Below are 17,141 nucleotides of genomic sequence, written 5' to 3'. Positions count from 1 at the left end.
GCGACTTATCATCGGTCATTCACCTCATTGACACGTGTGCGCGCCCATCATATAACAATGGTATATACCTAATCTATGACTTCTAACTGCAAGTGGAGGTATTTGTAATCTATGACTATGGAAATTAAAAGTCAATGTATCTAGTTAAACAGCTAGATATACGCTATTAGAGGTCGCGAAATATTATATTACTTATTTGGTTTTCAAAAACATTGAATTTAAATCAAGATCAAGTTATTTATTTGATTAAGTATATCAAATTATAATTTTACCTTATAATGGAACGTAATTTTCAAAACAGAATAAAAAAAGAAGTAAATCGGTTTACGGCATGAAATTCAGAAATAACAAAATTAGGTTGCTTCGGTAGCTTGCGTGTTAATTGCGAACGAATGAGTGAACTACTTACTTAGTAAAGTTTTTCTAGGCGTCAGATGTACTATTTTACCAAAATAGAGCGATCGCCTACATTCCAGGTAATACTGGTCAATGGTAGAATATACTCGGTATGTGTGTCTAATACAATATATGGTAAAACAATATGTTCCGTTAACGAAATAAATTGTACATTCAAAGGCTAAGGTGACAAAGAAATATTTAATATTTTTGATCCAATGCGAGTGGATTTAAAGTGTTGAAGCCAGCAAATAATAAATTGATAATACGTCTCTCAAAGTGCAGTGAGGCGTCTTATTGGCGGTTATTTACATTTTAATGAACCGTTTCCATGTACGCCATAAAATCCCTCTCAAGCCTGGGAAGAGTAACAAAAAAGTAAAAAGCGGAATATCAGGCTATATTTAGCCGAACACATCCTACTGGTTCTGCAGTATCAAGGTTGCGCATACGGGGTACTAGACAACCTTAGGGTTGACAGAAACCCATAAACAGGTAATAATTGTTATATATACTCTTGAGATACATAATTCCAATATTTTTGTATATTTTTAATATAATCTGGTGAACTGACATGATTTCATAATCTATTGATAACATATTACTAATACAACGTCCCGTCACTATGGGTGATGTCAAAATTTATTTGACTTACGGGAGCCAGTCTCGACTGAATCGACCCAAACTTACAAAGTTTGTGTATGCTTAAGTTGTGTTGTGTATGTATTTGTTTTTTGGTATACTATACACATTTAAAACTAGTTGCCGACTGCTTCATGTTTTAATTTTACACATGAGGCATATAAAAACCTGCATTTTTTACCAGTTATTTTCGCACGCAACCTTAACGGTGATCACTCGACAGCCCTACTACGCTTAGCTATGGAGAATGCTTCAAAGTGGACTCTAAAACAATGCCTATTGGTTTTATTGCAGGATGCCTTAGCTTACGGGAACCGGTCCGGGACTCGCAAGAAATAGGTTACCTACAGACCTCTTATAAACACGGCTCAGTAGCGGTTAGGATACATGATATTGGCATTATTAATTTCAATAAATTGTCGTTCTTGGTGAAGTTGTTAAGTAATTATTTTTGCTAATTACTAAATGTTTTTAGCATGGTAAACAATAGACAAAGTACGTTTAAATTTATTTATATAAAACAGGCTCTATTCAGTATAATATTAACCTTTAAAAATCGCGATATGCCTGAAGTACAATTAATCATGCTCATCTACGTAATGTTGAGTTGCCAATGGACACTCTCAATGCCAGAGGGCTTGCGCTCTTTTCTTGAAGGCGCCTTAGTCGAATTGGTAGGTAAATACTTCAGTGTCCAGTCCACAAGTGGTCCTATCATACGTCTCATCACGAACGATCTATCTTCGCATATTACGTGTGTAACGTCGTAACAAATTGCTGATCAAACGATTTCCGTATCAGTGATATCTTTGTATACATCAAAATTATCTTTTTCGCAAATTGTTATCGCTGTGAAAGTATTTAGATAACTCGCGTGGTTCCTCGCAGCAACAGTAAGTTGTTTGCGAAATTTTCTATAGTTTTTCGTACGCTATCTTGGCGGAAGAGATAAAATTTGCACGGATTACGAAAATTGTGATTATTTGAAAATACTGCCAGTGATAAAAAACTGATAACGTGATACGTAGTCTCAGAAATGGGAGCAAAAGTGGCTCCTGTATAGTCTTTCGAAATTTCGATGAACATTTAAGTACGGCGACAAGAAAAAACATTGCACTTTGAACTTATTTTTCTAAAGGAAACGGTGACTGAAGCCATATTAAAATTCAGATAACGTCTGATTCTAGTTTATTGTCATGCAAAAACAATGCATTTTTATGCACTGATATCCTCCCATAGACAAGTCACAATGGTTATATAGGACGTTTTCCTGCGCGACCGGAAAGCGGTGTGCGTGTTTCTAAGAGTGCATACAATGCCTATGTGTGCAGACGGAGGCAGGCAATGACCAGGAAATGACGCCGCCGGTTGACCTTCAAACACACACACAGGTACACACACACCACATCCCTCAACTCCCGCGCATCCCGAAGATTTCGCTCCGCGGTTTTATTCCGAGAAACGAATGTTTTATTACATTATAATTTGCTTGATACATTTGAATTATGATACTTTTAATGTTTCTTAACATATTTTTCGTTTCTTTATATTAATAACAGTGGTAAACGACTGATATTTATAATTCCAACGTTATACATATTTTTATTGCAAATAAAATATGGTTTTCTTTAATATAATAACTTAAGAACAAACTCCATACGAGAATTAAGATATAAAATTTTGTGTGGAAAACAGGTTTAGCTGAAACAAAAGTTTTAGTAGAGATATTGATTAGATCTTTTTGATGTAGGCCCGTGGGTCTTGTTAAAACTTTTTCGTTGAGAGGGAGATGATGAAAGTAACCCTTAAGCTGTGCTTTGTGTTAGCAATTTTAGTGTAAGTTGTATGATGTTGACTTTGGAGCCAATTTGTATCCAGTCCGCGTTTCCATTCGGACAAAAAGTTGGACTCCTAATAAGTAATATGAACCTAGATCCGATTACAAATAATATATCAATTATTTTTATAACAAATCTCTTTAGGTCTGAGCCTCAGATTTTTGTATCTCTTTCATGATCATTTGCCAATCTAATGGGCAAGTAGGTGATCAGCCTTCTGTCCTGATTCACGACTTTTTGGGTCTTCCAAGCCGTTTTCCTCATGTTTTTCTTTACCGTTCGAGCTAATGTTAAATGCGCACATAGAAAGGAAGTCCATTGGTGGGCAGCCGGGTTCGACCTTAGGGATCAGAATCGTACGCTAAAGCCACTAGGCCAACACTGCTGCATATTTCAATAATTTATATGACATATAAAAAAATGTGTTATGCTAATTTATTATACATTATACTAGTTTTTCTTCCTTCCTTATGGCTTTAATTTTCCGAGTTCTTTTTCCTTTTATAAGGGAAAACCATAATGTTCTACCTTGTTCCTTTGTTGAGTGTTATATCACCTTATTACTAATTAGTAGTTTTTAAATTGTCTACGAACTGTTTTATTGTTTTATTAATTAATATTATTCATAATTATCAAGAAAACACATATATTTTTTTCTATCTTATCGTATAGAAATAATAATGTGTATTTAATTATATACATAATATTGATGCATATAAATGCGCCTGCACATGACGAGGTGATTATTGCTAGTATAACGTCATTCTATTGTCAAATGACGTCATCTATAGATCGATATATTGATTAACCGTGTTTCCTGTTCACTATTGATTTAATTTATTTAATATAATTATTACTTTTTAAATACAGATGAACACTATTAGTTCAACAGATTACTCCGTCAAATGTACGAAAACATGTTTAAAAGCATGGTAATTATTTGATATTTATTAATATATATATGTAATTTTGTACGTGTCCAAAACCGTTTCGTGTAAATTACATTAAACTGTGTTATGGTTAACGTGTATGACTAATGCATATTTATTTTAATATACAAAAAATATAACGCCTGCGATTTTGCGTTGGAATAAGTACCTCGAAGTTCTGCTATTGGAACAAAATGAATCTAAATGAGTATGGGAAGTATGTTTGGAAGTTTATTATTCCTGTTTTAACATTATTCATATTAGAATTACCTTATCCGTCAACTTAGTTATTGATTATCGTGCTTTATACAGTGATTGATAAGTGTCAATTTTCAGATTCAAAATTCAATATAGATTCAAAATGTTTTGAATGTTTTGAACGCTAGCGCGCGAAATACCCATTTTTCTTGTGTCACATTCATCACTCATTATCTAAATAGGAAGTCGCTACTTATCTATGTCATTATTATCCAACGCTAATGCACAGAACGTGATAATATGAAACAGTTTTTATTTAATATTGAATTGTATGTAAATTCTTGGTTTTCTCATGTATGATATTTTGCTGTATTTTTAAACAATGTTAAAATAATAAAATTTATAAATACATGCTTTATACGTTTTTGAATTAAGTAAGAAGTGTCCCATAAAGAAAAGACATTTTTATTTTATGTCTTCTTCACGTCTGTATTTATTTTTATTAAACACTAGATGGCGTTAAAAGGTGATATCATTAAAAATGTTTTCGACTGGTATTAAAAACATTAATGCAATTTTGATAAAAAATAATTGCATAAGAAAAAAATGTTTTTACAATATCCCGTAGCAATGAACTTATAAGAGATAACTTTCATTTAAGCGGGAACATCTCATAGGTGTCCACAGAACTGATAACCCCTGATAAAGCTATCGGCCTAAACTTTTATACCCAATGCAAATATAGGGGTGTCAGTGAAAAGTTTAAGACTTTGATTCATAAAAAATATTGATACGAAATGTGGCCACTACTATCGAAGCGTAAAAATATGTTTCATTCGTTTTTTTTCTCGGCGAAATCGTTCTGTGTTTAGCAATAGAAACTAAGAATATTGATTTTGGATATAGACAGTGAACTGCTAAAATTGAAATAAGTATGGCATTTTTTAATCTAGAGAATATTATAATAATTCATAATTAAAAAAAAACAAAACTGTCCATTTATCACAGATTCTATGTCCTTTTTTAAATTTTATATGTGTCACGTCCCACCAGCCCTATGCTGCACTGGCCGGATGCACTTATCGAAGTGAGGCACGCTTGTTTGCGCTGTATTTAGGCCGCTCGATATTGTGGAAGGTCAGGATCGAGGCCAGGTTCAGGAAGATACAAGTGCCGGCTATTTTTCTACAATTGCGCAACTGATATTGACTTAATAAACAACAGCTTAATTAACTTTCCTTAATTACCCTATTAGGACTAAATAAATTATGAAGCGATAATATCATACTGTTATAAGTATCATATTATCACTTCATAAGTTAGACAATTGATTTTGTAGAACTTTTCAACAGTAGCTAAATATTGCAATTATTACGCCGTGAAACAACCCTATTGAAAGTGCGTTAATTATTGTCAAAATATTGTCCTATACAATAGTACAATTTAATCATTCATGTTTAAACTAGTAAAAATACAAATAGAAAAATAAAAAAGTTTATTGTGTAGTAATTGTGATAAATTAAAAAAGCGTATAATCGCAAATTTTCCGCTGCGACGTATCTTGTTTGTCGACTTCGGTTATCGAAAACTACTTTTATTGTCGATATGACCTCAACCTGCATATTGGGACGTCGAAGGTGATTTTGCCGAGTTCGTACACCCCGCTTACGTAAACATATGTAACTAGAAAATGTCACCTTTTACACGTAAATCGTCGAGGTCAGGCACAATACGTCAAGATGAGGTTATCATAGTTTCGACTAAAGAATGTAACATAGTAAAAAGTCAGTTATTTGAAACTGACATGTTTGTACGACCAATTTTTGGTTTGACATATTTGTTATTGTACATTAATATATTCAGAATAGAACAATTTAAAATTTAAACAACTGTTTTCATATTTCTCTCAAACTACCGAAACTACTACTTCGAAATTGTAGTGAAATATTGTAACAACATGGAAATTCGTATAGACTGAATTGAAAGTGCAAGCGGGGGGATCGAAACGGGTGCGGGGGAGTTGTCTCAGGGTGCGGGAGGGGGGTTGCAACTGTTTGCGCTGCGCTGTGGTCAATGACACGGCGACATTGCATCAACGCGCGAAGGTCATAGTACCCCCCGGCCCTCACGCCCCGCGCGTCCTAAACAACGAATTCCTGCACTTTCTTGCAAATCGCCATCTTGGATCAATCAAGAGGTGTTCGATTTGTTCCTATATTAATGCTTATGTTTTACTAAGAATTAGTATTACATATTAATATTTACTCGATGTAATGTTTAAAAATTTGTTGGTGCTTTGTATTGTGGGGCTGATGTAAATAATTACATATATATTTAATTTAAAGCGTACTTTTTAACCAGTATAGATAACCGTTGTCGATTATGTTCACAAAAATTCAAACTATGTATTTCGTAAGTTCCTGGTGTTAATGTGTTCCTGTGTATTATTTTTGCGGTCACTGAGCGGGAAGTTTCTCACTTAGATAAGATTTCTCTTCCAACAAAAATATAAAACGCAGAGGAAGAGGATTTTATTAGCAGTTTAAATATAGTAAATGGTAGCCAGCCGCTCAGATTGCGTGATGTTGGGCATTTTCGCCTTCCGTTCATCTTTATAGTGATTTCCTGTTGCAGTCCGGGATGCTTTGATTGGACGAATATTCTGGCAACTGACATTGTTCAATAGTAGTTTCAAACTATTACGTCATTATTTAATGTTACACAATTGAGATATAAATTAACGGTGTGATGTACCTATTACTATTGTTTATAAATTTGTTATAGTGTCATATATATAAAGTAACTAGACGACTGTCATACAAGAGCTATAACAAATAAGATGTTCTTATAAGAAATAAGAGTTACATGAGAATGAAGAGTCGCAATTAGATCCTTTACGAGTTTCTAAGTTTTGTTGTGGTTCAATTAAATGTATCCCTACATAAATGCTTTTATATTAAGGTACAATGAATGTAGGAAACTAATAAATAATCGATAAAGATAAAAATGATGTCTAATGTTACCCTTTCGTAGAGGACACTACGAATAAGGGTGCAAGAATGTTTGGTAAACTTTGTTCATAGTACATTTGGAGGGTCAAGGTTTGATTTCCAGTAAGTTGCTCCAATCGACCCTGACTCCGGAATCAGGCCGGAACGATACTACTAATTATCTACCAATTGATAACTGATTATGTTTCTATTTGTGTTGGTTTTATTCTTTGTTTGCGAGTTTTAGGATGTAAATAATACTATTAATTACTCTTGTAAGACGATGCAAAAATATGTACGGAAAAAGACAAGTTGTCTAATTAATGCTTGGTTTTGGTTATGGTTTTCAAACGCTTTTACTATTCTCTGAAAATTAATAATTTTATCATATTTTCTATTTCATAAATGAATCACATTCTTATCTTAAGGAAAATACTTAAGCAATAAAAGATAAATTAGTTTTTCCTGTATCGAAAGCATAAATTGTAAATGGTAAACTTGTAATCTTGTAATATTATTATTATTTTATATCATACTATTGCCGCCATTTTAAATTAATTATAAGAATTTTCGTTCTAATTTTAGCCGTCCTATTTTCCCACGGCCCAGGGCCAGTGGGATGTCGCTTTTGCAACGCCACTATACGCTGGAATTCTTCGGTTTGGCAGCGGACGGCGCGTAAACATATTGCGAAATATACATTGCATTTTAAACTGTTTTGTAGGGCTGTCAAATACATTAAAACATCTCATAAATCAAGATATATTTTAGCAAGTAGCTTTAATCTAATTTAAATGTGTTTTAAAAACTATGAAGCCCTAGAGGCAGCTAATCTTAGAAAGAATTTCGCTGTTTCGCTGAATACTTAATAAAAAAAGTTTATTAGCAAATAAATATCAATATAATACATTACACGATGACACCGACCGGTTTGATAGGTTGATATTTCCTTAAATTGACGTTAAACAAGCATTATGAACTAGTTTCTGTCTGTGGTTTGCATCTTTGGCTTTAACGATAAATTCAATTTCCTAAATTTTATTTTAGAGCAACCAACAAATACATATAGGGGAACAAAAGCAAAATTGGAAAGACTCTTGTACTCCAGAATATTTGCAAGCATATAAAGCCGAAACCATATTGTAATCATACAGACACATAAAACTAATAATATTTGAAAACAATATTTTCTATTGAAATCGCTAAACCGGATGCAATAAAACTGTGCATCCCTGTGCCGAGTGCATCGGGACGCGGGGCTGTGCGGACAAGGGGGGCGGAGGGGAGTCTATTTATGCAGCGCTATGCGGCCTAACACTGACCTGGTTAGACACAATCACAAGGATAGCCACACTACAATCCTCTTGATTCCCCTTACGGGATTCGACAAAACGATACTTTCGTTGATGAAAACGGTTCATATAGAACAGACCTTGCTTTTAAAACTTTATTTGCTTTGAAGTCCAGAATTATTGAGCTTATAAGAGCTATACGGTATAATTTCAATATAAAGTAATTTAAGAATAAAGATATTAACTGCTGTCTACGTTTTTCGGAACAGCATATCATGTTGACCCAATTTCGTTCAACCCACTTCCCCGGAAACCTCATACTTCTTTTACGATAGATATAAAATCTGTAGGGGCAGTCGAGTCGGCCTATATACGCGCTCCACGGGTTTCCTGCCTGTTTAAAATTATTCGCTCATTCCCGGCGAAGCGAATATGTCCTTCACGGCTCATAGCTCCCCTACACTCGCAATAACCACACTTCCCTGACTTCAATGCAGTTTCTAAGACGAACTGTTCTAAGCAAAAGCGGTAATTACAACGATCTTATTCTTGAGCATTTAAATGGGCCAAACAAACATATTTTCGCGTTTATATCATTGTATAAAATATAGTTAGTATGTATGCCGCTCGGCTATAAATCACTTCGTTTGAAGACGCATTATTTATGTTGCTTTAATTTTACTATTCTTTAGTAACATTTACAATTAAGTTAACATTTTTACATTAGGTGGAACATTATGACTGAGATAAAGTTTTATGGCGTGTAATAATTATATTATAATGTCTTCATAAAACTAAAGATTTTGGTTGTTAATACTGTATATTTCGGAAGGAAGATGGCGACTGCCGTGAGCGTTCATTGCGAAACAGCGCGGCGCGGGCGCAGAGCCGTGCGAAACGGCGCAAGGTGACGCACTACGTTCATATTGATGGTGGGTGTGATTCAGACGGACGATTCTATGCGGTTTTGCGATAGTGGTGATACGTCTTTTCTGTCACGTACACACTTGTTTATCCTCGTAAGGGAAACCTTTAGGTTCACCAGTCCATAGTTCCCGAATTTGGTGGTCCTTTCCCTTTTAGCGGCGCGTGCGCAGCGACAAGGTCGCGGGCCGTTCAACTCGGATGCGACGCGAGTTGCGACACCGAAATATGTAATTGTAGAGGAGTCGAGGCGTTTGCCAGCGGCCGCTCGAAGTGGGTCGAGTTGCGCAAGCCCACCGCGCGACAGATGGCGCGACTGTCTTCCTTGTACGGCCATAGATTAAACAAAGACAATATCGCAACGCACGAATGATAAAATTGTCCACATCATTATAAGACTCCATTGTATACTTAAGAACAGTCCTGAAGAAAAACAAACCCTTTACAATTAAAAGGAGTTAAAAACCGGAATCCAATAAGAAACAAGGAAACGGCTTACGAAGAAGTGATGATGTAAGTTGCGAATGTCAATAATAACGCCTCAGTCCCCCAGCGATCAGCGCGGCGAAAATAGTCGCCAACTATTAATATGAGCGCTAGCTGCACTGCCCTTGAATCGGGACGATCACCTCGCGCACACTCCTGCGCGCCGCACACAGACACATTAGAAACGCACACGCGCTCACATTGCAGAATAGACGCAATGCAACGTTTATTTTAATTTCCATTTCGTTTGCTCATATGAATGCAGCGTACGCGCTGATAACAATACGTTTCGTTTCAGTTTGTTCGTGAAACATTCAGGTCAGAGAAAAATAACGCGTCATCATTCTAGCATTATTTGTTTGCATCTATTACGGGGGGTTTTAATAAATATTTAACAATACATATACATCTGGTGTTACAATATTGATTACATTAGCGTAATATTTAATAAATGTGTAACCGTACTAACAGTATTATAAATTAATGTAATACTAAAAACAGTTTAAAAAAAAGGTAAACAATATTTGATTTCCATCATTGAACGATATTTTAAATGTTCAAAAACACATGACGCAACATCAAATCTCTTGGTAACGTAAAATCTTCTGTTAACGAATTGAGCAACGGAGTCAAGGCTTCGATTAAATCCATCTTGATAAAAATCCAAAAGCATACATTTACGTATAGAAATAATAAATGGTTTCATGAAATGACAATTTTTAAAACTCGATATCTTCAAATAGATTTTTTATTTTACATATGCATATGGTGTAGTGTTCTAATAATAATACTGTTGTGTTACACATATTTGATGAGGAAATTAATTGCTTTAAAAATAAAAATAATTCGGTGGCGCGGCTAGTAACCAGCCTCCTGTGCGTCAGGCAGGTACACGCCGTCAACTTTTTGGGTCTAAGACAAGCCGGTTTCCTCACGATGTTTTTCTTCACTTTGCGACTCACGAGCGACTGTTAAATGCGCATATCGACAGAAAACCGGGGATGGAACCTACGACCTCAGGGATGAGAGTCGCACGCTGAAGCCATTACTTTTATAATTTATTCCTTAATCCTAATTATAAGAAAAAAATGAATATGTGTATCGTATATTCGCGACATTATTTGGCAACATTCCGTCTAATTAAAATAAGTGACGTACAAGTACGGTTTCCGCCACATGAGCTCGTACAATCGTGGCATACAATCAGGTTTCGACTGCCCAATCGCAGTAAGGTCGCTGGTTTCGCCAGCTGACAATGGCGCCGAGGTTTCGCAACCGTTTGCAACACAAAATTTCGTATGTGGTTACCGCAACGATTCACGCGGAGCTTCAGTTGGTCAATGTCTGAACTATCTGATCGCTATTGTTGCTTCTTGTTCTATGTTGTATCACGTGTACAAGGAAGTAAGAAAATATTCGTCTATCAACCTGTTTATGTAGATATTATAAATTATTATTCGCTCCTACGTTCGGTTTATGTTGACGATCTGCTTGTCGCATTTTATGCCAATTTTTGCGGTCAATGTAACTTTTATAGCTATTTTATTCTAAAACTTCCTTCAACTGATAGCACTACCGGAACATGTTTTGGGGAGAAGATTACGAGTTTTATTTGCGAATTCTTGTTAAAGTAATTACGTAATACAGTAAGGAAATGCTGCCGACGCTGAAGGTACACTGCCACAGGGATGAAAAGTGTTAGTATCATTTTTTACCTGTCTAAAATATATATGTTAACGGTTGCATCACTATGTAGTTTCAACAAAAAGCTGACTAACACTAGCACTAGTACAGAAAATAAATATAAATACATTGTATTTGGGTACTACATAATCAGGATGACATTAAGTGTATGTCATTATGATTACCAGTGCAGTGAAGGTTCGCCACTATTTACCAATCCTTCCTCTAGTACATAGACAACGTAAAAACCCACAGATAACAGACAGGAAAACGCACTAGCAAACATGCAAATAATCCGGAGGACCAACAAAGAACTCACTGATGGTATTTTAAATGCTACAATCGAAAGTGGTCACTTCGCATGCGTCGGCGACTCAGTACGCGATGCGCGTACGTTTTTTGCATCTTTATATTAGGAGCACTGACCTTGTGCAATGTCAAATAGTTGAGGACAGGCGCGCCAAGACGCGATAAACGACGGTGCATCGTTTTACCAACTGGTTCCGTAGGGAGGAAACAGTGTCGATGTTTTTAATTAGGAGAATTTTTATGGCCATTTCTTAATGTAGTGTTGACAAATACTTGCGAAAGTGTGTCGCAGAGGGTAAGAGAAAACGGATATTTATTTTGCAATCTCGGTTTTCGCGCTAAAGTATTACTCACAACAATTTAGTGGTTTTAGTAGTAATAATTTTTTTATTGAAATTATCAGGCCTTTTTCCCAAAGGGGTAGGCAGATACCAGCGATCTCCTCCTGCTCCAGACAAACCCGTCTCGCTTCATCCACTTTTATGGCATTGACCATGCATGTTCATCGGTTATGGGTTCTTTTAAACTGTCTCTTTAGTCCGACTGACACCTGGGAATGTACGACGATTATATACATAATCGAAACCAGTTTTTCAAGCTTATATTTATCGATAATATTTGAAAACATCGACAACACACAGCATAAAAATTCCGGTGCTGTTTTTCGTTTTGCGGCGTCCTCAGGGACGTCCGGATGATTGTTTATGAAATTTCCTTAATCCAGCTATATTTTTTATAATGAGATGGTTAATGCTATTTTTATAACGTTTAATATAATAAATAATTTCTGAATTACATAAACATAGCCATATATTTTCCTAGACTTATGTCATGAAAAATGCGTAATTATTTGACTTTTGTGTTTTGTTTGACCGTCCTAGGAGAGTAATTAAATATCTGTTGTAAAATTTTGAAAATCGTATTATATTGAAATCGTTTAAAAAATAATATTCATTTTTTTTTCTAAAAAGAGTAGCAGAACTTATTCTCTTTATTGGAATATCCAACCCGCCGAAGCGATTTTTTAGTTGTATTCAAAATTATATATACTTCATTTAAAAGCTTCTAAATACATATTAAATGTAAGAACCAAATGATGTTTTCAATTAGACATAAAGAATTACCATTTAATGTGAAACATGGGTTGGTGATAGCGTAATTTGTCAGTTTTATTGAATCGTCCTGGCCAACTGGATGTCAGCCAGGCAACGCCGGAAGGATGTGACAGATTTCCAAAAAAATACTATCTGATACTTCGGGGAATCATTTGTTGGTTGTAATTGGATAAGGATTTATCCTTTTTGGCAAATGAACGTATATTTATTTAGATAAAAAATAACATTATTAGTTTTAAATGATTTTATGAAATAGCTAGACTAATTTTCGTCTTGCGCTGTGTTGAGATGTAGTTGTGTCATAACACATACGAACATAAACACTTTTCAGATAAAAAAATCAGTGTTATCTAAAACCCTAACCTATTAAAAGACATATCACAGCCAGGTATAATAAAGATCTAGATATAATGTGTGAAAGTAGTTTTCTAAATTGTGTCGCGGCATGCAAATCCCGGGAGCTGCGCAGGCGCAACCAAAGGTGACCTTCCGGGTGCGGCCGTTCACCCACGGTCACCTTATGAACAATCGCTTTGTACACCTTTTTTAATGTCAATGTCGACCGAATAATTAAGACGTTTATTAAATATAATATTATTTAATTATGCAAATTTTTACGTAAACTTCGGCTTCATATTGAATTCCTTTAGTTAACTTCATTATCTTCTAAGCAATATTTCAGAAATTATTTAATTAAGGGCAGTCAAAATCTCGGAACTTTACAATACCTTATAGAGTATTATAGTAGTTTAAAATTGAACAAGAATGCTTCCCATATTAATTTTTTGGTCACCTTTATTCATTCAGATTACCACAAAGCTTCGAATTGTCATCCTAGATGGTACATCATATACTCGTATAATCCTGATAAACTGCACTCACCTGGAGGTCTAGGGTGTGCAACATGATGCTGAAGCGAACTGGTGATCTGATGCTGCTGGTAGAAGGGCAGGAAGGGCGTGTGGAAGGGCGCTGGAGGTGGCGGCTGCAGACGCGCCTTCAGCTCTTCGGCGGAACCCGCGCCTGATGAGGACGACTCCACGTCTGATACTCCACTGTCAGCTGGAGATGGTGGTAGTGAACCTAAAAAGATTGCTTGCTTAAAACCATGTCTAGAGGAATGTATTGAAAATTTAAAAACATTATAAGTGTTTACTTTTACCGTAAACTGTAAACTTTATTAAATATAAAAAAATTCTTATTCGACAGTGCATACTATTTTACATAGCACTCACTATTTAAAGAATAAACAAAATAAAACTCTGAGTTTTCTCAGAGTTGTCTGCAATTATATTTTGCATATTAATAAAAACCGTTAGTTATATAAATCTTAACATGCTTTTATCTAACGTATAAAAATCTAACGGTCAGCATCAACCCTTAGATGCCGGTCAGTGTGACCAGAGATGCACTTGCATCCAACTTGTTTTGTGTGGGAATTTGCTGGTCAAACGGCATTGTTATGCAAACTAGCTTTTGCTTTGTAGTTTTAATTTAGCATTATGCAGATAGGTCGTTTAGGGGTGAAATAGAGTTGCATTTTTTGCATCTCAATGCATTTTGGTTTACTTTGTTGTGTGTATGAATATGGATTTTTCAGTTATTCTTATACTGAGAATTTAGTAAATGCAAATTCATGTTACTAATCCTGATAATGCTGAGGTAATTCAACTTCACGCAACAGGGAAAAGACGCCTCAATCAAAATCAAAAGTTTTTATTTCAAATAGGCCTTTGCAGGCTCTTATGAAACGTCTAGTTGCACGGTTCCAAAAAGTGGGTCTCATGGAGAAGAACCGGCAAGAAACTCCATGGACACTCTTTTCAACAATGGTTTAGCTTACAAAGACTCGGTTACAATAGTAATAATCGGCTGAGAAGTTTATATAATGCAAGGTATACAGAGATTCTATACAATGCAAAAGAAAATTGAGTTTTTACTATTAGTGTAAAATGAGATACACACACTTGCACAGCGCAAGTTGCCAGGGAAGCCGCACATGCAGAGATGAATTAGCGCCATACATCTTTATCGTCAACATAGTCTTGGATTTTATAATACGCTTTTTTTAATTAGGATTCCTTTGATGACGTTTTTGAACTTTTTAGTCGTAAGATCAGTTACACACTTCGGTAGCCTGTTGTAGAATCTGACACAATTCCCAAGAAACGATTTATTCGATTTTGTTAATCTGTATTTTGGGACTACTATTTTATGCTTATTCCTGGTATTTATAGAATGAATAACACTTTTGACAGTGAATTGATGCAAATTTTTAGGAACAAACATGATATTCTCTAGAATGTAAAGGGAAGGCAACGTGAGTATATTAATTTCTTTAAATAATTCTCTCAGAGACTCGCGGGGGCCAAGATTGTAAATTGCACGAATTGCCCTTTTCTGGAGAATGAATATGGCATCTACGTCAGCTGCTGCGCCCCACAGTAGAATACCATAGGACATTATGCTATGAAAGTAAGCAAAATATACAAGCCTAGCTGTAGCAACGTCAGTAAGCTGTCTTATTTTTCTGACTGCATAAGCTGCAGAACTTAGTCTACCTGATAATGCTGCGATGTGTGAGCTCCCCATTGTAATTTACTGTCAATGGTTATGCCCAGGAAAACGGTTTCAGTGATGACTTCAAGTTTGTCACCATCGAGAGTTACGTTAAGCCCTACTGGGGTGACATTAGACAGTGAGAATTTGATACATTTAGTTTTAGCAGAATTGATGAGTAAATTATTCGCGGCAAACCATTTCGATAGAGTTACTAAGCTATCATTGACGTTTACTGGACTGGAATCTTTCCTATTCATTTTAAAAACGAGGGAAGTGTCATCAGCAAATAAGATGATTTCCGATATCTCAGACATCATATGCGGGAGATCATTAATATAAACAAGGAACAAAAAGGGACCCAATATGAAACCCTGCGGCACGCCCATTTTCACTATTGATCCAAATGATCTCGAACCACTAATTTCTACTTTTTGCTGTCTGTTTGAAAGATAGTAAAGGACAAGCGCGAGAGCTTTACCACGAATACCATAGTGGCTCAACTTACAAATGAGAGTATCGTGGTCAACGCAGTCAAACGCCTTGGATAGGTCGCAGAAAATGCCTACGGCATCCCGCGAGTCCTCCCAGGCGTCTAAGATTTGGGTAATCAATCTTGCACTTGCGTCAGTAGTAGACCTACCCTTTGTAAAGCCGAACTGACGGCATGTAATATGTTGTTCATATTAAAGTGTCTTAGCATCTGATCTAGGATGATTCTTTCGAAGCCTAAACAGAACTAAACCTTTTGAGTTAATAAACCTAGTGTAGTTCATATAAGTGCAAAAGCGGTATCTCGAACATAGTATCCAAGTATTATAGAACACTAAGATTGTTAATGAACATTATCTTAGTTTAAGCTATTCACTAGTATTTTAGAAAATGTATCAACATAATATTACTTATTAGCCATAATTATTGTATAGGCTAGATTGTAATTCATGTAAATGCATATAGGTACTCTTTTGAAAACTTTATTACTTTAACTTTAACTTTAAATGTTACTAATTCTAAAAATATAATTTAATTACTTTAAAATATTTTACGATACGTTGGTATTTTTTTTAAATAGTTCTACGCCTTTTATTCTTAATTTAATTGACACGATCAAACGTTGAATATTAAATTACATTTGTATAAAAAAAAACACGCTTATTTTCTCATGGTCGTAACTTTGACGAGTAACCGTCGTATTTAAATAATATAATCATCGGCTAGGCCAAAGAAAGCGCATTCATTCGTTTCCTTGAACATTGAGTCTATGTTCGTATTGACCATTTGACCGGAGCTGCTGTCCACACCCTTTTCACCCATTGTTAACCCTTCAAAGCGCTATGGGAACCGGGAAGCGCCGTGGGTCAGTTTTGACCATTTCAAAAGAATGGTGTTGCTCTATAATCAGTAGAATACGAGTTGTATTGTGTAGTGTTTTTAATCCTTCTGCTCGCAGTTGGCGAGTATTGATACAATTTTAGGTGAATGAAAAACAGTGTTTACTATTTAATTTTGCTTTGAGTATAAATTTGGGTTTACAATGTCTTTTTTTATATTGCACATTTTATCCTTGTCATAGGTTGCCTATATAAGTAACGTTTGAAATTTACCGATGTTTGTTTAATATAGGAAGATTTGAATTTTGAATGTCCTTGATTAATAGAAATCCTTGAATCAACCCTTAACCGTGGGTAGAAATGTCCACTGTCCAGTCCACACACGAACGGCCAACGGCCGGAACGCGGAACCGGCCATTGTGTCAACCCTTTCCTCTCCCGTATCAAAA

General features: G+C 35.5%; 1 protein-coding gene across 6 annotated transcripts in view; it reads right to left on the bottom strand.

Annotated features, from left to right (window-relative positions):
- Window positions 1-17,141, bottom strand: part of LOC123717763 (ecdysone-induced protein 74EF) — a 135,087-nt gene that overhangs the window by 5,881 nt on the left and 112,065 nt on the right. For all 6 annotated transcript variants that reach the window (XM_045674284.1, XM_045673968.1, XM_045674372.1 and 3 more), the window contains one exon: window positions 13,685-13,885. In XM_045674284.1, coding sequence (XP_045530240.1) covers window positions 13,685-13,885 — 201 coding nt within the window. The remainder of the gene's footprint in view (window positions 1-13,684; window positions 13,886-17,141) is intronic.

Source organism: Pieris brassicae, chromosome 1 (assembly GCF_905147105.1).
Source record: "Pieris brassicae chromosome 1, ilPieBrab1.1, whole genome shotgun sequence".
NCBI classification, from domain to species: domain Eukaryota; kingdom Metazoa; phylum Arthropoda; class Insecta; order Lepidoptera; family Pieridae; genus Pieris; species Pieris brassicae.
The sequence above is the reverse complement of the archived record's forward strand: the minus strand, read 5'-3'. Positions and strand labels throughout refer to the sequence as shown.